The sequence below is a fragment of the Loxodonta africana genome, chromosome 11 (assembly GCF_030014295.1).
Source record: "Loxodonta africana isolate mLoxAfr1 chromosome 11, mLoxAfr1.hap2, whole genome shotgun sequence".
Taxonomy (NCBI): domain Eukaryota; kingdom Metazoa; phylum Chordata; class Mammalia; order Proboscidea; family Elephantidae; genus Loxodonta; species Loxodonta africana.
This window is the reverse complement of record NC_087352.1, coordinates 95,456,419-95,477,807: the sequence shown is the minus strand read 5'-3', so window position 1 is coordinate 95,477,807 and position 21,389 is coordinate 95,456,419. Positions and strand designations below refer to the sequence as shown.

At 40.3% G+C, this 21,389-nt stretch overlaps 1 protein-coding gene and 1 long non-coding RNA gene across 5 annotated transcripts in view; one reads left to right on the top strand and one right to left on the bottom strand.

Annotated features, from left to right (window-relative positions):
• Positions 1-21,389, bottom strand: part of MYOM1 (myomesin 1) — a 198,456-nt gene that overhangs the window by 20,251 nt on the left and 156,816 nt on the right. For all 3 annotated transcript variants that reach the window (XM_023543963.2, XM_064294689.1, XM_064294688.1), the window contains 4 exons: positions 13,947-14,083; positions 11,578-11,722; positions 10,776-10,835; positions 10,426-10,493 (listed from right to left, as the gene is read on the bottom strand). In XM_023543963.2, coding sequence (XP_023399731.2) covers positions 10,426-10,493; positions 10,776-10,835; positions 11,578-11,722; positions 13,947-14,083 — 410 coding nt within the window. The remainder of the gene's footprint in view (positions 1-10,425; positions 10,494-10,775; positions 10,836-11,577; positions 11,723-13,946; positions 14,084-21,389) is intronic.
• The window catches only part of LOC111749599 (uncharacterized), a 73,327-nt gene that overhangs the window by 31,220 nt on the left and 20,718 nt on the right, over positions 1-21,389 (top strand). The window contains exon 5 of one of the 2 annotated variants that reach the window (XR_010323488.1): positions 8,279-8,893. The exons of the other annotated variant lie outside the window; for it this stretch is intronic. This is a non-coding gene — a long non-coding RNA (uncharacterized LOC111749599). Of the gene's footprint in view, positions 1-8,278; positions 8,894-21,389 lie in introns of those variants that run through there. 2 annotated transcript variants of the gene reach the window in all.

The window sequence follows — 21,389 nt, the reverse complement described above, 5'->3', positions numbered from 1 at the left end:
CCTTACCAGCATTCCTCTCCAACCCATTGTCCAGTCCAATCCATGTCTGAAGAGTTGGCTTTGGGAATGGCTCCTATCCTGGGCCAATTGAAGGTCTGGGGGCCATGACCAGCAGGGTCCTTCCAGTCTCAGTCAGACCATTAAGTCTGATCTTATGAGAATTTGGGGTGTGCATCCCACTGCTCTCCTGCTCCCTCAGGGGTTCTCTGTTGTGTTCCCTGTCAGGGCAGTCATTGGTTGTAGCCGGGTACCATCTAGTTCTTCTGGTCTCAGGATGATGTAGTCGCTGGTTCATGTGGCCCTTTCTGTCTCTTGGGCTCGTAATCACCTTGTGTCCTTGGTGTTCTTCATTCTCCTTTGATTCAGGTGGGTTGAGACCAATTGATGCATCTTAGATGGCTGCTTCCTAGCGTTTAAGACCCCAGGTGCCACTCTTCAAAGTGGGATGCAGAATGTTTTCTTAATAGATTTTATTATGCCGATTGACTTAGATGTCCCCTGAAACCATGGTCCCCAGACCACTGCCCCTACTAAGCTGGCCTTTGAAGCATTCAGTTTATTCAGAAAACTTCTTTGCTTTTGGTTTAGTCCAATTGTGCTGACCTCCCCTGTATTGTGTGCTGTCTTTCCTTTCACCTAAAATAGTTCTTATCTACTATCTAATTAGTGAATGCCCCTCCCACTCTCCCTCCCTCCCCCCTCTTGTAACCACAAAAGAACGTTTTCTTCTCAGTTTAAACTATTTCTCAAGTTCTTATAATAGTGGTCTTATACAATATTTGTCCTTATGCAACTGACTAATTTCACTCAGCATAATGCCTTCCAGGTTCCTCCATGTTATGCAATGTTTCACAGATTCGTCACTGTTCTTTATTGATGCGTAGTATTCCATTGTGTGAATATACCATAATTTATTTAACCATTCATCCATTGATGGGCACCTTGGTTGCTTCCATCTTTTTGCTATTGTAAACAGTGCTGCAATAAACATGGGTGTGCATATATCTGTTCATGTAAAGGCTCTTATTTCTCTAGGATATATTCCGAGGAGTGGGATTGCTGGATCATATGGTAGTTCTATTTCTAGCTTTTTAAGGAAGCGCCAAATCAATTTCCAAAGTGGTGGTTGTACCATTTGACATTCCCACCAGCAGTGTATAAGAGTTCCAATCTCTCCACAGCCTCCCCAACATTTATTATTTTGTGTTTTTTGGATTAATGCCAGCCTTGTTGGAGTAAGATGAAATCTCATTGTAGTTTTGATCTGCATTTCTCTAATGGCTAATGATCGTGAACATTTCCTCATATATCTGTTAGCTACCTGAATGTCTTCTTTAGTGAAGTGTCTATTCATATCTTTTGCCCATTTTTAAATTGGGTTATTTGTCTTTTTGCAGTTGAGTTTTTGCAGTATTATGTAGATTTTAGAGATCAGGTGCTGATCAGAAATGTCATAGCTAAAAACTTTTTCCCAGTCTGTAGGTCTTTTTACTCTTTTGGTGAAGTCTTCGGATGAGCATAGGTGTTTGATTTTTAGGAGCTCCCAGTTATCTAGTTTTTCTTCTACGTCCTTTATAATGTTTTCTATACTGTTTATGCCATGTATTAGGGCTTCTACCGTTGTCCCTATTTTTTCTTCCATGATCTTTATTGTTTTAGATTTTATCTCTAGGTCTTTGATCCATTTTGAGTTAGTTTTTGTGCATGGAGTGAGGTATGGGTCTTGTTTCATTTTTTTGCAGATGGATATCCAGTTATGCCAGCACCATTTGTTAAAAAGACTGTCTTTTCCCCAGCTAACTGTTTTGGGGCCTTTGTCAAATATCAACTGCTCATATGTGGATGGATTTATGTCTGGATTCTCAATTCTGTTCCATTGGTCCATGTATCTGTTGTTGTACCAGTACCAGGCTGTTTTGACTACTGTGGTGGTATAATAGGTTCTAAAATCTGGTAGAGTAAGGCCTCCCACTTTGTTCTTCTTTTTCTGAAATGCCTTATTTATCCGGGGCCTCTTTCCCTTCTATATGAAATTGGTGACTTGTTTCTCCATCTCATTAAAGAATGTCCTTGGGATTTGGATCGGAATTGCATTAAATGTGTAGATCGCTTTTGGTAGGATAGACATTTTTATAATGTTAAGTCTTCCTATCCACGAGCAAGGTATGTTCTTCCACTTTTATAAGTCTTTTTTGGTTCCTTGCAGAAATGTACTGTCGTTTTCTTTGTATAAGTCTTTTACATCTCTGGTAAGATTTATTCCTAATTATTTTATCTTCTTGGGGGCTACTCTAAATGGCATTGATTTGGTGATTTCCTCTTCAACATTCTTTTTGTTGGTGTAGAGGAATCCAACTGATTTTTGTATGTTTATCTTTTATCCTGATACTCTGCTGAACTCTTCTATTAGTTTCAGTAGTTTTCTGGAGTATTCCTTATGGTTTTCTGGGTATAAGATCATGTCATCTGCAAACAGAGATACTTTTACTTCTTCCTTGCCAATCTGGATGCCCTTTATTTCTTTATCTAGCCTAATTGCTCTGGCTAGGACTTCCAGCACAATGTTGAATAAGAGTGGTGATAATGGGCATCCTTGTCTGGTTCCCGATCTCAATGGGAATGTTTTCAGGCTCTCTCCTTTTAGGGAGATGTTGGCTTTTCTGCATCAATTGATAAAATCCTGTGATTCTTGTTTTTTGTTTTATTCATGTGGTGGATTACATTAATTGTTTTTCTAATGTTAAACCATCCCTGCATATCTGGTATGAATCCCACTTGGTCATGGTGCATGATTTTTTTGATATGTTGTTGAATTCTATTGGCTAGAATTTTGTTGAGGATTTTTGCATCTACATTCATGAGAGATATATGTCTTTAATTTTCTTTTCTTGTGGTGTCTTTACCTGGTTGTGGTATCAGGGATATGGTGGCTTCATAGAATGAGTTTGGTAGTATGAGTGGTGTTCACTCTTTTCTGAGAGTTTGGTAGAACTCTGCAGTGAAGCCGTCCAGACCAGGGCTTTTTTTTTGGGGGGAGTTTTTTTTATTACCTTTTCAATCTCTTCTTTTATCATGGGTCTTTTTAGTTGTTCTGTCTCTGTTTGTGTTAGTTTAGGTAGGTAGTGTGTTTCTAGGAATTCATCCATTTCTTCTAGGTTTTCTAATTTGTTTGAGTGTAGTTGTTCACAGTAATCTGATATGATTCTTTTAATTTCAGTTGGGTCTGTTGTAATATCGCCCATCTCATTTCTTATTCGGGTTATTTGCTTCCTCTCCTATTTTTCTTTTGTCAGTTTGGCCAATGGTTTATCAATTTTGTTGATTTTTTCAAAAAACCAGCTTTTGGTCTTATTCTTTCAAATGTTTTTCTGTTTTCTATTTCATTTAGTTCAGCTCTAATTTTTATTATCTGTTGTCTTCTGGTGCCTGTGGGTTTCTTTTGTTGCTCTCTTTCTATTTTTTCAAGTTGTAGGGATAATTTTTTGATTTTGGTCCTTTCTTCTTTTTGGATGTGTGCATTTATTGATATAAATTGGCATCTGAGCACTGCTTTTGCTGTGTCCCAAAGGTTCTGCTAGGAAGTGTTTTCATTCTTATTGGATTCTATGAATTTCTTTATTCCATCCTTAATTTCTTCTATAATCCAGTCTTTTTTGAGCAGGATATTGTTCAGTTTCCAAGTGTTTGATTTCTTTTCCCTTCTTTTCCTGTTATTGATTTTCACTTTTATGGCCTTATGGTCAGAGAAGATGCTTTGTAATATTTCAATGTTTTGGATTCTGCTAAGGCTTGCTTTATGACCTAATACGTGGTCTATTCTAGAGAATGTTCCATGGGCACTAGAAAAGAAAGTATAGTTGGTTGCTGTTGGGTGGAGTGTTCTGTATATGTCTACGAGGTCATGTTGCTTGATCGTGGCATTTAGATCTTCCGTGTCTTTATTGAGCTTCTTTCTGGATGTCCTGTCCTTCACCAAAAGTGGCATGTTGAAGTCTCCTACTATTATTGTGGAGCTGTCTATCTCACTTTTCAATGCTGCTAGAGTTTGTTTCATGTATCTTGCAGCCCTGTCATTGGGTGCATAAATGTTTACTATGGTTATATATTCTTGGTGCATTGTCTCTTTAATCATTATATAGTGTCCTTCCTTATCCTTTCTGATGGATTTAACTTTAAAGTCTATTTTGTCAGGAATTAATATTGCCACTCCTGCTCTTTTTTGATTGTTGTTTGCTTGATATAGATTTTTCCATCCTTTGAGCTTTAGTTTGTTTGTGTCTCTAAGTCTTAGGTGTGTCTCTTGTAGACAGCATATAGACGGATCTTGTTTTTTAATCCATTCTGCCACTCTCTGTCTCTTTATTGGTGCATTTAGTCCATTTACATTCAGGGTAGTTATGGATAGGTATGAATTTAGTGCTATCATTTCGATGTTTTTTTTGTGTGTTGACAGTTTGTTTTTCCCACTTGATTTTATGTGGCAAGTAGATTTTCTTTATATATTGTCCTTTCCTCATATTTGTTGTTGTTGATTTTGTTTCTGCTGAGTGTATTTTTCCCTTGTATTTCATTTTGATGAGTAGGATAGTTTGTCTCCTTTGTGGTTACCTTATTATTTACCCCTATTTTTCTAAATTTAAAACTAACTTTTATTTCTTTGTATTGTCGTATCTTCCTCTCCATATGTAAGATATATGATTACATTTCTTAGTCCCTCTTTATTATTTTCATATTGTCTTCTTTTATATAATAACATCACAGTTACCCCATGTTGGGCTTTTTTTTTTTTTTAATCTTGCTTTGTTTTTTTGGATTTCCCTGTCTGGGTTGACTTCTGGTTGCTCTGCCCAGTGTTCTAGTCTTGGGTTGATGCCTGATATTACTGATTTTCTAAAAAAAGATCTCCCTTTAGTATTTCTTGTAGTTTTGGTTTGGTTTTTACAAATTCCCTCAACTTGTGTTTATCTGGAAATGTCTTAATTTCACCTTCATATTTAAGAGACAGTTTTGATGGATATATGATTCTTGGCAGGCAATTTGTTTCCTTCAATTTTTTAAATATGTCATCCCATTGCCTTCTTGCCTGCATGGTTTCTGCTGAGTAGTCCGAGCTTATTCTTATCGGCTCTCCTTTGTAGGTGACTTTTCTTTTATTCCTCTCTGCTCTTATAATTGTCTCTTTGTCTTTGGTTTTGGCCAGCTTGATTATAATATGTCTTGGTGACTTTCTTTTAAGATCTACCTTATGTGGAGTTTGATGAGCATCTTGGATAGATATGTTCTCATCTTTCACAATATCAGGGAAGTTTTCTGCCAACAAATCCTCAACAATTTTCTCTGTATTTTCTGTTATCCCTCTCTGTTCTGGTACTCCAATCACTCGTAGGTTATTTCTCTTGATAGAGTCCCACATGATTCTTAAGGTTTCTTCATTTTTTTTTTAATTCTTTTATCTGATTTTTCATCAAATGTATTAGTGCCAAGTGATTTATCTTTGAGTTCAGAAATTCTAGCTTCTACTTGCTCAATTCTGCTCCTCTGACTTTCTGTTGAGTTATCTAATTCTGTCATTTTATTGTTAATCTTCTGAATTTCTGATTGCTGTCTGTCTCTGGGTTTTTCCAGCTTATTAAACTTTTCATTACGTTCCTGAATAATCTTTCTAATTTCTTCAGTTGCTTTATCTGTGTGTTCCTTGGCTTGTTCTCATTTTCTTCCAGATGTCTTGAAGGGTTCTGTATATTAAACTTTTGTATTCTGCATCTGGTAATTCCAGGAATGCACTTTCATCTAAAAGATCCCTGGATTCTTTGTTTTGAGAGCCTGTCGAGGTGATCGTGTCCTGTTTCTTTATGTGACTTGATATTGACTGTTGTCTCCAAGCCATTGTATTAGTTTATACTTGCTTACTGTGTTGTAGCTGCTTGCTTTGTTTTGTTTTGGTATACCCCGTCTGAGTGAGCTAGCTTGATTATTTTCACCTTTGGAGCTCTGGTGTCCTGTCCCCAGCTGGCTAGAGCTGTTATCAGGTATATCAGTCTAGGAGTCCAGTCAGTTTTCTTGTATGAATGCGGCTCAGGTTTCCAGGTAGCTGATATCAAGTGTGTGGTACAGTCTCTGTCCTACAGTCTTAGAGGGGCAGGGGTGGTTGGCGTATATACCGGTATCTGATTGCAGCAGGGAGGTCATGCTCTGAACAAGGCAGGGGGCTGAGATCCGACCCCCAAGTGTCTCTGAGGATAACGTGTCTCTGTTCCCTAGAGCATGCTTGTGGGTGGGTTCTGCAGAGGGACCATGGGCACCCAAAGTTTTTGTTGTGAGGACTGGGAGGTACCAGTTATCTTTGGACCCCTGTCACAGGTGGCTGGGTGACCTGAGTGGAGCTACCAGTCCTTAGGTCCGTGTTGTGGGTAGGTGAGGACCTTGTTTAATAGGCAAAGCAATGTCAAATGTCAAACACCCACCTCTCCACCGCATAGCTGAAATGGTTGGAGTTTGCCAACAAGGGCCTATTCTCCCAAGATAGGCCCACACAGGTCCATGCAGAAGGGAAAGGTGCAGACGGTCCATGGACGGTTTATGCCTGGACAGGAGATGCTTCTGTCCTGAGCTCCCCTAGTTAATTGTTGTTGTTAGGTGTGGTCGAGTCGGCTCTGACTCATAGCGACCCTATGCACAACAGAACGAAATACTGCCTGGTCCTGCGCCATCCTTACAATTGTTGTTATGCTTGAGCTCATTGTTGCAGCCACTGTGTCAATCCACCTCGTTGAGGGTCTTCCTCTTTTCTGCTGACCCTGTACTCTGCCAAGCATGATGGCTGTCTCTAGGGACTATCCCTCCTGACAACACGTCCAAAGTATGTAAGACACAGTCTCGCCATCCTTGCTTCTAAGAAGCATTCTGGTTGTACTTCTAAGACGGATTTGTTCATTCTTTTGGCAGTCCATGGTATATTCAATATTCTTCACCAACACCACAATTCAAAGGCGTCAATTCTTCTTCGGTCTTCCTTATTCGCTGTCCAGCGTTCACATGCATATGATGTGATTGAAAATACCATGGCTTTGGTCAGCTGCACCTTAGTCTTCAGGGTGACATCTTTGCTCTTCAACACTTTGAAGAGGTCCTCTGCAGCAGATTTGCCCAATGCAATGCGTCTTTTGATTTCTTGACTGCTGCTTCCATGGCTGTTGATTGTGGATCCAAGTAAAATGAAATCCTTGACAACTTCAATCTTTTCTCCGTTTATCACGATGTTGCTCATTGGTCCAGTTGTGAGGATTTTTGTTTTCTTTATGTTGAGGTGTAATCCAGACTGAAGGCTGTGGTCTTCAGTCTTCATCAGTAAGTGCTTCAAGTCCTCTTCACTTTCAGCAAGCAAGGTTGTGTCATCTGAATAACGCAGGTTGTTAATGAGTCTTCCTCCAGTCTTGATGCCCTGTTCTTCTTCATATAGTCCAGCTTCTTGGATTATTTGTTCAGCGTACAGATTAAATAGGTATGGTGAAAGAATACAACCCTGACACACAGCTTTCCTGACTTTAAACCAATCAGTATGCCCTTGTTCTGTCTGAACAACTGCCTCTTGATCTACCTAAAGGTTCCTCATGAGCACAATTAAGTGTTCTGGAATTCCCATTCTTCGCAGTGTTATCCATAGTTTGTTATGATCCACACAGTCAAATGCCTTTGCATAATCAATAAAACAGAGGTAAACACCCTCTGGTATTCTCTGCTTTCAGCCAGGATCCATCTGACATCAGCAATGATATCCCTGTTTCCATGTCCTCTTCTGAAACTGGCCTGAATTTCTGGCAGTTCCCTGTCAATATACTGCTGTAGCCGTTTTTGAATGATCTTCAGCAGAATTTTGCTTGCGGCTCTAGGTGCTCATCAGGGTCTATCTCAGGCCCAGGGATTCAGCTGCTGAAGCTGGCTTGGGGGTTGAGGGGGCGCGGTAAAATGTACGGAAGTACTTAGCTTTTGCCGAGAGTGCTGTTCGCCTCAGGCTCCGGAGGTGTGAGTGGGCTGTGTGGCTGGCTGCTTCTCCCTCAGGAAACTGCGGCTGAACGCTAGTACCAGCCCGCTGCCGCCCGCCACTGCCGCGCTCTGGGAATGGTGCCTGAGGGCTCTCCGCGATTCAGTTCCGGTAACTCCTCTCCAGTTTTGAAAGGCCTCTTCTTCCCCCTGCCCCTCAGTTCTTTGTCTAAGCTTGCCTTTGATGCTCAGGGCTCCCAGCTTGTCACAAATATACTCATTTCACTTTTTTTTTCAGGTCTTTGTTGTAAAGAGGGCTTGAGGGAAGCATCTGTCTATTCCGCCATCTGGGCTCCGTCCCTACTGTTGGAGATTTTTAAGCCACAGAGCTTCTGAACCTGCCCAATGGGGATCTTGTGTCCTGCACATGAGTCTTCATCTGGGGGGCAGGCAAGGAGAATAGCTCCCTGACATGGGCTCCTGCACTGACCGCTGCAAGGACTCCTAGCAGGAGAAACCCTCTACACTGCCTTCGGGGGAGCTGGGGTTCCTGTCCTGTACCCCTTTGCAATTGGTGCCAAGTGGGGCCGTGGCAGTCTTGTGGGTCTAAATGTTTAGTGGTGAGTAAATTGATATAATAATAAAATTAAGGGCTCTATGGGGACAGAGGAAGGTTAATTCTACTTGAACTGAGAAGGGGAAGGCTTTACAGAGGAGATGACATTGAGTTGGGCCTTGAGAAAGAATTTTGTCACAGAAGTTGAAAGAAAGACATTCCGGTATTGGAAGAGCATAAATAAATAATATTTGAGTACTCAATTTATTTGTAGGTTCCCCTTGGTTGTTCAGAATCTGGGCAAGGGGCTGATCTCTGAGGACAGCCATCAGAACAGGATACCAGAGGGCTACTGCAACGGTAGGGCCGATAGAGGGAGGGTGGATGTGTGGGCTTCTGGGAAAGAGAGGGTTTACAGGGAGGTCGGTGAAGGAGAATGCAAATAGGGAACTGCATGGCAGTGATAAAAGGGAGAGGGTGAGTGTTTTAAGCTGCTGCCTACAAAAGATTTTCTCAAGAGCCATTGCCAGGCTGTGAGAAAGACTGAGCAGATTTTTAATACTGTGTTGAGCATTAAGAATGTACTCCCATTTTTTAAGGTTTCCTGAAAGCTGAAACCTAAAATTGATTTTTCTTATTTATTTCTGGTAGACTGCTGTTTCTCTGAACTTAAAATATCTAGTAGAGACAGAGAGGGCTGTGGTGGTTTGGTAGTAGAGTTCTTGCCTTCCACGTTAAAGACCTAGGTTTGATTCCCAGCCGATGCGCCTCATGCTACCACCCATCTGTCACAGGAGGCTTGAGTGTTGTTATGATGCTGAATGAGTTTCAGCGGAGCTTCCTGACTGTGATGCACTAGGAAGAAAGGTCTTATGACCTACTTCCAAAAATCAGCCAGTGGAAACTCTGTAGATCACAATGGTCCAATCCGCAAGTGATCATAGGGATGACGCAGGACTGGGCAGCATTTCGTTCCATTGTTCGTGGGGTCACTGTAAGTCAGGGGCTGACTCGACGGCAGCTAGTAAGAAGTAGAAGCTGGGGCCCTTGGGTTCCGGCTTTCATAATGACAACTGCACACCCAACACCAAATCCAGGCTTCTGCTTTTGAGTTGCTATCAGCCATCATGACCTTAACACTCCAACCTCTTCCAGAAGTTCCTTATCTAATATTTTTTATGATAACACCCTATGCTAAGGAAAAGGGCCTTGGTGGCACAGTGGTTAAGTGCTTATCTGGTAACCAAAAGGTTGGTTTGAATCCATCAGCTGTTGCATGGGAGAAAGGTGTGGCAGTCTGCTTCTGTAGATAACAGCCTTGGAAACCCTATAGGGCAGTTCTACTCTGTCCTACAGGGCCACTATGAGTCAAGAGGTTCAAGGTGGTTTAGAATACTATTTAGATTTTCTTTTCTCTTTTTCTAAAAATTTCCAAAGGCCTGATAAGACCATTGGTTGTGAGCTGCAAACTCTTCACTAAACCTCTCTATCAAGTTAGCACAGTGGCTTCAGAACCAGTAGCAGAGCTGGGGACCCTCAAAAGTCCTGATTGTCACACAGTTAGATAGGAAGCTGCTAAATTTTCACAGAAAAAAAAATCGTAGTTGGAATGATTCTGGCAAAGACCTACCACTTAGAATGCAGATTTGTCCTCATTAACTAGGGCATGGGTAACAAATGGGAGTGATCATCTTGCCTTTCCATGTTTTTATGTTTTATTTTAAATGTTTCTTCCCAACCAGAGGTTACAGGAGCATTCACCAGGAAGGATATGCTGCTTATTATAGTGGTGCAAACAGAGAAGATGAAAAACTGATCTTCCTTTCTCCACATTCTAGGTCATCTTTATTTCACTTGAATCAAGTATTACAAATTTATCTACCACTTACCTTGCATTTCAATAGTACGTTACAATCACTTGTCACTTCCCAGCTCAAATACTCAGCAAAGTGTGGACCTGTAAAATTTGAAATGACATCAGCAATCATTTTATTATTCACAAATGCAAAATCAAAGTTCGTTTTTAAATCGTAAGGTATATTATGTTTGAAAACGAAATTTAAAAATTCTAGTTTTTTTTAAGCATTTTAAATGGAAACATGTTTAATACATAAATATTTTCAATTGTTTTTGTATGTTTATATATATTATTATACTTGTTCTAATTTGTTATGAAATAATCTTAGAATGTTTTGTTCAAAAAACTGGTTTTTCTCTCTATTCACTGCCTATTTTTTACCTTGTTTCCTGATCCATTCTTGCCGCTGGAATTCAGCTTCTTTCTGGAGCTTTTTATAAACTAGAAATTGGAAACAAGGAAGTATGAAATTGAGTTGAGCAGTATAAATGTACATGCCAGACACTGCTCTAAGCAATTTATATTCATTATTAGAACACTCTCACATTGTGACAGCCCCACTGGTTTTCAATCTTTACAGATGGAGAAACAGACTTAAAAAGGCTAAGTAACTTGTCCAAGGTCGCAAAGCTAGGGAACTGTGGAATAGAATCAGATGTTGTGATTGTAGAGATCTGACCAGCCTCTACAGTGTTCTGTTAAACGCCACATTTTAAATCTTGGTGGTTTCCATGGTGGCTTATGGCAGCTGACTTACTACTATTTGTAATGTATAATCAGTAGATTTGGTATGCACTGTTTTTGCATTTTTTCCTTCTCAATTTAAGTACTTTAAAGTAAGTATACCTTATAAAACAGTATCATAGTTTGTTTCTGAGACACACATATAGTCTCGGCTGTATGACCGTCTTCTTTACTGGAGGGTTTTAGTAATACTTAGGTATATATGAGATCATTTAAACGCAGTCTTGCCTGTGGGCCAGGGATGAATTGGGTGTCCTTTTAAAGCAACTTTAATTTCTATGATTCTGTGGAAAGTAGAAACTGAGAATTGTGTTTTGCGTACTGGAATTCAATTGAGAAACGACTCATGCGTCCTTTCACATGACCACGTTGTGCTGTGGAGTATTTGCACACAAGAGGAGAGCAATGCCCTCCAGTTAATATTCCACAGGACTCTTACCATCTCCAATAAGAACAAGAGTAGAATGGCCAGTTGCTTTTCCGTCCTGGAGCTGGAAAGTATACGTCCCCTCATCCTCTTCCTGCAGCTTCTCCATGAACATTTCAATTATACCAGTGTTTCGGTCAATATGCATCTTATATTTCTTCAACGCAAAGAGGAAAAGACAGAGAAATCAGTGAACTAGATATTTTATTTTGAAGACAATGAGCTTGGTAAAATAAAAATCAACCACAAAGAATTATAATTTTAATAAAATTTCTTAATAACGTTTTTCTTTTTTAAAAGATAAGCAAGTCTTCAAAATCTTTTTCCCAAGGAAAAGGAAAATATGATGAGGAATATATGATCATCAATTCAGAGTACTTGGTTAGAGGATGTCCAGAATGAATTACTACAAGATCTGAAATTTAATTTCTTAATTACAAACAAAGTTTTGTTATTGCAAATCACAAAATGTTGTCGAGTTATTTTTAGATTCCCACTGACTTTCCAGATCACATTACTCTGAATGAGCAGAAGGATGTAAAACCACCAGCAGTCTGAGGGAAGCGCTGCCTACAGTTTCACACCGTTCATGGCTATGCCCCTGGTGTCTAGTACATGGGTGGCATACAGTAGGCAATCAATAAATATCTGCTAAATTAATATGTAACTGAAAGATACTTCGAAAGTTGAAATCATTTGCCCTGACTGAATTAAAATTGCTCTAGTAGACTGTGCTTATTTTATCTCATTGCTTGAACAACTTTTTTCCAGAGGGTAAAGATAAATCTAGTCCCTGTGCGTACAAGCACAAATTTCACAACAGGTTTGAGTTAATGAGGTTTTGCTATAAAATATCACAGAATGAAGGCTCAGGTCTGGGCCCAAGTCTCCGGTGCCATTAAAGCTCCAGAGCTTCCCTTGCTGAAGCCAGTCTCTGGCTGAGACCACATTTCTGCTTAGCTTCCCTGTCCCCCTGCCCCCCATCCGCCCCCATTTTGCTTTCCTCACTCCTGTCTCCTGAGAGCACTCCCCCTGGACATCACTCCAATGAGAATCTCTATTTCAGGCTCTCTTTTGGGGGAACCTGACCTAAGACAGCAATTTTCAACCTCTGAAATAGTATGGTTAGAAGCGATTGCCATGACAACAAACAGCTCTTTAACTACAGTGTGTATTGTGTGTGTCTGCGTGTGTGTGCACGCATGGACACATGAAGAAGAGTGTGTACGCACATATGTGCATGAGTGTCTGCTCAGTGGCTGTGGTGGCAGAGTGCTACCAACAATGCCTTTCCTTCCTCTCTGTTGGCCAGGTGGTGCTCATACTAGCAGATGAGAACATTTCTGAACTAGGAAGGAGACAGGCCACACTGGACACAAGAGTGACTTATTCTGGCTCTAAATGCAGTTACCACATGAGCTGAAAGGAATATGCCGCATACTCTTCTGCTATTTACATAAACCACCTTCTACCTCACTCGTGGATCCTCAAATGTTTTAAAAATATATCTCAATGGGTTGTTACAGTGGCCACGAGCCACACCGCCTTGTCCCTCTCTGTTTCCCATTTACTCCCGTGATAGCATGTGGGAGCGCCAGAGCCACTGAACTGAAGGCCTTTAGAACTACTGGGCACAGTCCTGGCTGTAATGATATCTGTGGGGAGGACAAATACAGCTCACATGTCGTAACACTATCTATAAAACCTTCATTTATGTTAAACGCAAAGAAATATAGCATAAGGATGGAAAGTCCAAGCTCGTCTAGTGAAATAAATGTACGAACGTGTATATATGTACACATACATATTCACTTACGTAAAACAGACATAAAGACACAAAAATGTAGAAAAAAACATGTATACCAGCATGTATATCAAAAAGTTTTAAGAATGTAATTTTTTTTACAATAAGTATATGTCATATTTTTAACCAGAAAAGCAATATGAGATCTTTTTATTGCCCTTTTTTTTTTTTTTTTTTTGAGCCATTGGAACAATAGAGGCCATTTCCTCAATACAAAGTATCAAGTCTTTGCTGGGGTTATGCTAGTTCAGGTAAGGGCTCCTTTGCCTTCTCAGGTGAGCAGCTGTTTTCCAAGGTGACCATACTCACCAGGCTGCCTGAGGTAACCTTGGTTTATGGCTGCTGACTTGGAAACATGCTTATTGTATACCCTTTCACTCTCACAAGGGCCCAGTTTGGATAACAAGATGTACTCAGTCTATATTTTCCCTCCACATTTTTCACCTGAGGAAATGATTTAAAAAATTCCCCCCACTCCACTGCCCAGTGATTTTCACAACTTACCTGTATTCTAACAGGGCTTCTCCTAGGTATTTTACAACAATACATTTAAAAATCTAAAAAGTGTAAAACCTACCGGCCCCTCAAAAATTTCCTTGTCATTAAATATGTAGCTGACTTTGGCGTTGCCAGACAGCTTCTCAGCCTGCATCCAAAACCGGACCTGCCCCTTCTCCAAAATTTCAACTTGCAACTCTGATTTAACTGGGACAACTACGAAAAATAAAAACAGAAATAGTATTATATTAGTAACAAATTGTGCTGAAACTGATCTTTCAACAAGTGAAAAACAGCCAGTGAAAATGGAGATGTAGTACTTGGCTTCTTGCATAAACCTGGAGACAGGGAGAGCATTGCAGGGACAGCCTCAGACCATGGGACGCAAGACGGGTTCTAATCCAGGGATGGTCATTTTGGGCAAGTCTCTCACCTTCTCTGAGTTGCCTCAACTATATAAATGAGGAGGATGAACTTCTCAGGGCCCTTCTAACATATGCCTCGATCTACTGTGGCTGTTGTTGGTAGGTGCTATCAAGTCTGTTCTTACTCATGGTGGCCCTATGTACAACAGAACAAAACACCACACGGTCCTTCTCCACCCTCACAATCATTGTTATGCTTGGCTCATTGCTGCAGCCACTATTTCATTCCACCTCGTTGAGGGTCTTCCTCTTTTTTGCTGACCCTCTACTTTACCAAACATGATGTCCTTCTCCAGGGACTGCTCCCTCCTGGTAACATGTCCAAAGTACGTATGCTTCTAAGGAGCATTCTGGCTGTGTTTCTTCCCAGATAGATTTGTTAGTTCTTCTGGCAGCCCATGGTATATTCGATATTCTTTACCAACATCATAATTCAAAGGCTAGGTTTACTGAGGGACAATAACAAGGAGTGATGAAACGAGTCCTGGACAACCCAGAAGAGTTGGTGACTAGTCCAAGTTCTGCTAATAACAAACTGCGTAATATCAGGTGGTTGCTTCCTGTCTCTGGGCCTCACCTAACTTGTCTATAAATGAATATAATGTCTGTAAATATCCTAATTAGCCAAGATATTGTCCAGCTCCAACATTCTATGGTTTATTAACTTAATTACTTCAAAATATTTGGGGAGGAGTGAAGTTTTATTTTCTTCAACAATTTAACTCACTTTGGGAGCATTTTAAATGTTTTTAAATGCATTTTAAAGAATGGTTAATTTTGACTATATACTATACAAAAATCAACTAACTTGTCATTTAAACCGTATCCATCCCAATGTTACATGAGTTCATTTTACTTCTAAGACCAAGCAAAATTTTTAGAGGCAAGTAAGTGAGTCTCTACTGAGGAGTTAATTAAAATACATCATGCCTTCCTTCACGTAGAGGGTGCAGCAGCCATGTGGTATCTCTGATTTACAACTGTATCACTTAAGCCACTCAAGTCTGAGTGAAATTTAGTAAGTTGGCTGATATCTCTCAAAATCGGTTCTTTTTAATTTTTTAAAACTAGAAAATGTTCTCTAGAATGGCTCCTCCAACTGCAGGTGGCTCCAGGGCATACTTTGTGGAAAAACATGGCTGTCTCTCACAGCTTAGTTGTCTGGGAAGTCATCACCCTTTACTTTCTCTACACTGTTCTTAAACCTCTCTCAAAATTTTAGCATGTGGTACATTTTAAACTACAAATTTCTCAAACTTCTACCAAATATAAATTAATACTTCTCTGCATTTATCCTAAAATGACTGTTTTTCAAGCTTCAAGGAATGCCTTTCATTTGCATTATTGCATATTCATTGAAAATTTTAGTTTAGATTCGTCCATTTCAGAACTGAAAGAAGGCTTAGGCGTCATCTGCTGAGGCAGACAGAGATGGCTTTGGAGTCATATTATGACCTTCAACAGCTACCTTCCTCTTTAAGCCTCATTTTCCTTACCGGCTCAAGTGGATATTTTCTATCTCACAAGGCTATTAAGAAGAGTAAATATAGTAATAAAATGCATTAAGTTACTAGACTAATGACCAGTAGTCAAGGAAGGTTAGTTCACTTCCTGACCTAACTTCACTGACAGGAGTGCTGAGACCCAGGAAGGTTTAGTAGCAGAGGTGAGAGGAGAATTACAATCTCCTCCCTCAGCCTAGGGTTATTTCCTCCATCCTGCATTCCTCCTGATCCTGCGTTGTCCACTCTGAGGAACATCAGGGGTTTCCCAGTGTGGGCATAACTTCTGAGGAAAGGGGAGGACGGACAGGCCACAGTGTGCAGACAGTAGAAGCTCATGCTTGCTACCAGTAAGTCCTGAGGGAAGTGGAAAGTAGACTCTCTTCTAGAAAAGTCTGAGACCCCATTCTGGGGAATGTAGTATATGAGTGATGTGATTACCTTGTAGGCCGTAAGGGCCATTGGCCTGGAAAAGAGGTCTAGAGTGTTGGTTGGGGGTGGTGGGGAGGGATCCTGGAAGGCTCTGCCTCCCTTATTGTTCACCGTCGTCTTTGAGTAATAAGGACATTGTCTGGGGAATGCTGGCCACCAGGAATCACCACAGATGGCATGGTGGCCAATATGCCAGGTGCCCACACAGAGACAGTCCCACGTGTATAGGGGAACAGGCTCCAGGGTCAGACCCCTGGGTTTAACCCCACATACCAGCTTTGCGAGTTTGGTCTAGCTACTTAATCTCTCTGGGGTTCACTTTCTTCATCTCTAAAATCACATTACCACAGTACTGACCCCTTTAAGGTCACTGTGAGTTTAAATGATACATCCCATTTAAGGACCCTACAAACAGCCTGGGATATCATAAGTGCTCTGTAAATGTTGACTATTATTATTTTGGTACCTCTTTCCTCTTCCAGTTGCTTCAACAACATCCTACAACCACCAATTGTAACATATACTATATTGACATTTATGTATATATACTTGTGTATATCTTCACACATACATACGTACACAAGTGGGATAATAACCAACGTCTGCAAATAGTGAATTTCACAGAGTGTTGATAATACTGAAACATATACCCCCACCCCTGCACAAACCAAACCTTGAAAATCTAAGATATAGATATATGTGGAGCCCTGGTGGTGCAATGGTCAAGGGCTCAGCTGCTAATGAAAAGGTTGGCAGTTTGAATCCACCAACTGCTCCTTGGAAACCCTACAAGGCATTTCTACTCTATAGGGTCACTATGAGTCAGAATGGATTTGATGGCAACAGGTTTGGTTATATGTGTGTATATATATATATATATATATATATATATATATACATATTTTTTTAAATACACTTCCTCTCTACAAATGCTGGTAAGACAGAGTAGATTATTTCTGTTTTTATCTCTTTATACATATATATGTATTTTTTTCCTTTTTCTCATCCCTAAACTTCTCTAGGCTCTCTTCTCTGGCAGTTAATTTGCTCTAGCAAATATCTGCTATTTGTAGGTTTAAGGCATATGTTTAATGGTTTTCAAAATATTTTTGAAAACAGCTTAAAATAGGAGAATTTACTGTGTAAAAGGACAAAAGAACACCACAGTCTCATTCACATCCTCTAAGAAACAAGGCCAATTTAGAATCTTACAAAATCTCAAGAAAATGAGTTAGTAAGTGTCAACATTTACTAAGAGAGAGTGAGAATACTTTGAGAAATTAATACGCTGCTTTGACCCTATCATCAGCTCTCTGAAAACATTTCTGTAGTCACTTGATTAATCTGATAGTGGCTAGGGGCAAAAAGAGCTGGAATATTTAAAATGCTGCTTCAGCGGCCTGGGGAGAACTCCCTTGGTTTGGAAAGTTGATACTCGCATGTCAGGGTTGTAGACACACTCTCGGGTTCCCTCTCTGTGCCTACCAAACTGACACGCTGCCTCTAATCAAAGCCTACCTGAGTGTGTTTGTTGCTCCTTCTCTCGTAGGGCCAACAGTCAGAGTCCGTATGTTTATACAAAATAAAACATCTCAGAATAAATGAGAGTGGCAGCAGGCAATCACAAATGCCTTAATTAACTCTAAGTCCAGATGGCCACTGAGCTCCAGGAGGGCTGGCGTCTTGTCTCCGCACTGACTCTCCATCTTTTGTCATCACCATCCTTACAGCTAAATGTAAATGTTGTTTGGACCAGCTGTTGCCAAGACATTTAATCAGTGTTTATTGTCTGACTAACTAGATTCATAGGTGCTGCTATTTCTCTCCATTTCTACTGATGTTTGAAAGTAGACGGTGCAAACATGACTGGGGTCTGCCTCTCTTTTCAGGCTCTGACTGTGTTCAGCAGAGTGACCCTTTCCTTCACTCCCTGCCTCATGGTCCTATGAAGATAAAGAGAAAAGGGGAGACTATCCTCTATGGCTCGGAGACAGACCTCCCATTCCTAGCAGTTGATTCTTTCAGGACCACTGTTTAGATTAAATTAATATATATATATATTTTTTACATATTAGTGTTCAAAGCTCAACTGATACCACATTTATTAACTCTTACAGCATCTCTATATGGTAAGTACTATAAACTATTAAGGAGTCCCTGGGTGGTGCAAACAGTTAATGCGCTTGGCTGCTAACTAAAAGGTTGGAGGTTTGAGTCCACCCAGAGGGCACCTTAGAAGCAAGATCTGGCGATCTGAAAAGCCAGTCAGTGATCACCGTATGGAGCCTATGTACAACCAAACACCTCATGGGATTTGTTTTCCTGGTTTGGAGATTTAGGGGCATGGTTTCATGGGACATCCCAGTCAATTGGTCTCATGTTTTTAGTGTTTCTGTTCTACCTCCTCATTTGTTGCATAGTGCCTGGGGTCTTAAAAGCTTGTGAGCAACCATTCAAGGTACAACAAATGATCTCTATTTGTCTGGAACAGCAGAGGACAAAGAAGAGGCAGGAATAGGAGGAGAATATGGAATGTGTTGCTAATTGCCTCAATGAACAACTGTCTCTTTTGCCATGGGACCAGAAGAACTTGATGATGCCTAGTTACCATCCCTGAACATTTTGATCAAAGATTCTATTAAAAAAAAAAAATCCTGAACAAAAGAGGGGAAAATGTGGAACAAAATTTCAAATTATCATAGACTCTAGATTTTCTGGAGCCGTTGAGGCTGGATGACCCCTAAAACTACTGCCCTGAGATAAGTGTTAAACCTGAAACTGATACTATCCTCTGAATTCTTCTTTAAACCAGATAGTAGTTTAGCTTAATAGTAAAAAAAAAAAAAAAAGTCTACCTTGAGCATTGTGCTCTTTTAAAGAATTATCTACATGGGATCAAATTGACAACAGCAACTCGAAAGTTAGATAAGAAGCTTAGGGGCAATGAGACTATCTTAATGGTGGTGGAAAAATTTGGAGATGGATAGTGAGAATGGTTGCACAACTTGAAGAAGGCAATCAATATAATTGAAGTGTACATGTAGAAATTGTTGAATTGGTGTGTTTCACTGCGTGCATTTTCACCAAAAAAAAAAAATGGAAAAAACAAAACCCTATGGAGCACAGTTTTACTCTGACACACATGGAGTCACTGTGAGTCAGAGCTGACTAGATGACAAGCGTTTTAATAAAATATTACAACAGCCATTCCTGAAAAAAAAGCAAGGCCCAGGGAAATTGAAATAAGTTGCCCAGGTTCACTGAGTGAATCAAAAAGTACACCACAAAGCAAGTCCCGGCCAAAACTTTACATTCAACACAATTTTAAAAATCAACTTTTCAGATTCTATTCATGATCTTACCTTGCCAGCTTTATGCCAAATAAACACCCAGGCAAGAAGTGGCTTGCCTGATATGCTATGGGGAAAGTTCTCCCCTAGAATTCAGAAAGCTGCATGCTGCCTTCAGAACACATAGGCCACTCTGCTCTGAACAAAGTCCATTTTGAGAACAGTGCAGCTGAGGCCAACATTCACCAACAGGATCAAGAAGTCTTTCCTTAGAAATGTAAGAGAATGTAGGCAATTGGCCCTAGGGCAGTGTTTTTGTTCCTTTGCTAATCATAGCCTCCATTGAGAATTCAGTCAGAGTGATGGGCCCTCTCCCTAGAAAAATACACCTGTACAAATATACTAAGTTTTGTCTACAGTCTCGGGTAGGGATATAGTTTTGTGGATTTGTGAAACTCCTGTATTAGTGAAGTAGTTTAGGTATTAGGGTGTAAAAACAAAATTCTGATTTTACAAGAATGAATGTATGCTGTCATTCTCTATTTGTTTGCTCAAGCTCTAGGGTGTAACTTTCTGGATGCTTCACTACTTTGGCCAACAGGTACTAATGGCAAGAGATGCTATCAGATCAGTGGAACCTGCCGGGTGTCATTTCAGACTTCTTTCTGTTGTCTTAGGTGTCGATTGTGGAATTTAATCTTTAATGTAGAAAGTACTTAATTAAAGGGTTTGATAGAAAGTTCAGAGGGGTTATTTTTCTGACCAAGGCATGTTTATCTTATTTTCCAGGAGTTTCGAATAGGAGGTATTCTCTTTATTCAGAGATATGACTCCTCTATTAAGTTACTTCTGCTAAATTACTCATGAAGAGATTAGTTTTCGAAAAAGACATGTTGCTGTTAGGTGCCATAGTCAGTTCTGACTCATAGTGATCCTATGTCCAACAGAAAAAAAACACTGCCTGGTCCTGCACCATCCTCACAATCTTTGCTATGTTTAAGCCCATTGTGGCAGCCACAGTGTCAGTCTATCTCCTTGATGGTCTTCGTCTTTTTTCCTGACCCTCTGAACTTTACCAAGCAAGAGGTCCTTCTCCAGGGACTGGTCCCACCTGATAACATGTACAAACTACGGGAGACAAAGTCTCACCATCCTCGCTTCTAAGGAACTTTCTGGCTGTACTTCTTCCAAGACAGATTTGTTCGTTCTTCTGCCAGTCCATGGTATATTCAATATTCTTCGCCAACACCATAATTCAAAGGCATCAGTTCTTCAGTCTTCCTTATTCACTGTCCAGCGTCTGTATGCATATGAAGTGACTGAAAATACCATGGCTTGGGTCAGGTGCACCTTAGTCGTCAAGGTGACATCTTTGCTTTTTAACACTTAAGAGAGGTCTTTTGCAGATTTGCCCACTGCAATACGTCATTTGATTTCTTGACTGCTGCTTCCATGGGCGTTGGTTGTTGATCCAAGTAAAATGAAGTCCTTGACAACTTCAATGTTTTCTCTCTTTATCATGATAATGCTTACTGGTCTGGTTGTAAGGATTTTTGTTTTCTGTATGTTGAGGTGCAATCCATACTGAAGGCTGTATCTCTGATCTTCATCAGTAAGTGCTTAAAGTTCTCTTCGCTTTCAGGAAGCAAGGTTGTGTCATCTGGCTACTGCAGGTTGTTAATGAGTCTCCCTCCAATCCTGATGCCCTGTTCTTCGTCATATGGTCCGGTTATTCAGATTATTTGCTAAGTGTACAGATTGAATAAGTATGATGAAAGGATACACCCCAACTCACACCTTTTCTGATTTTAAGCCATGCAGTATTTCCTTGTTCTGTTCAAATGACTGCCTCTTGACTATGTACGTGTTCCTC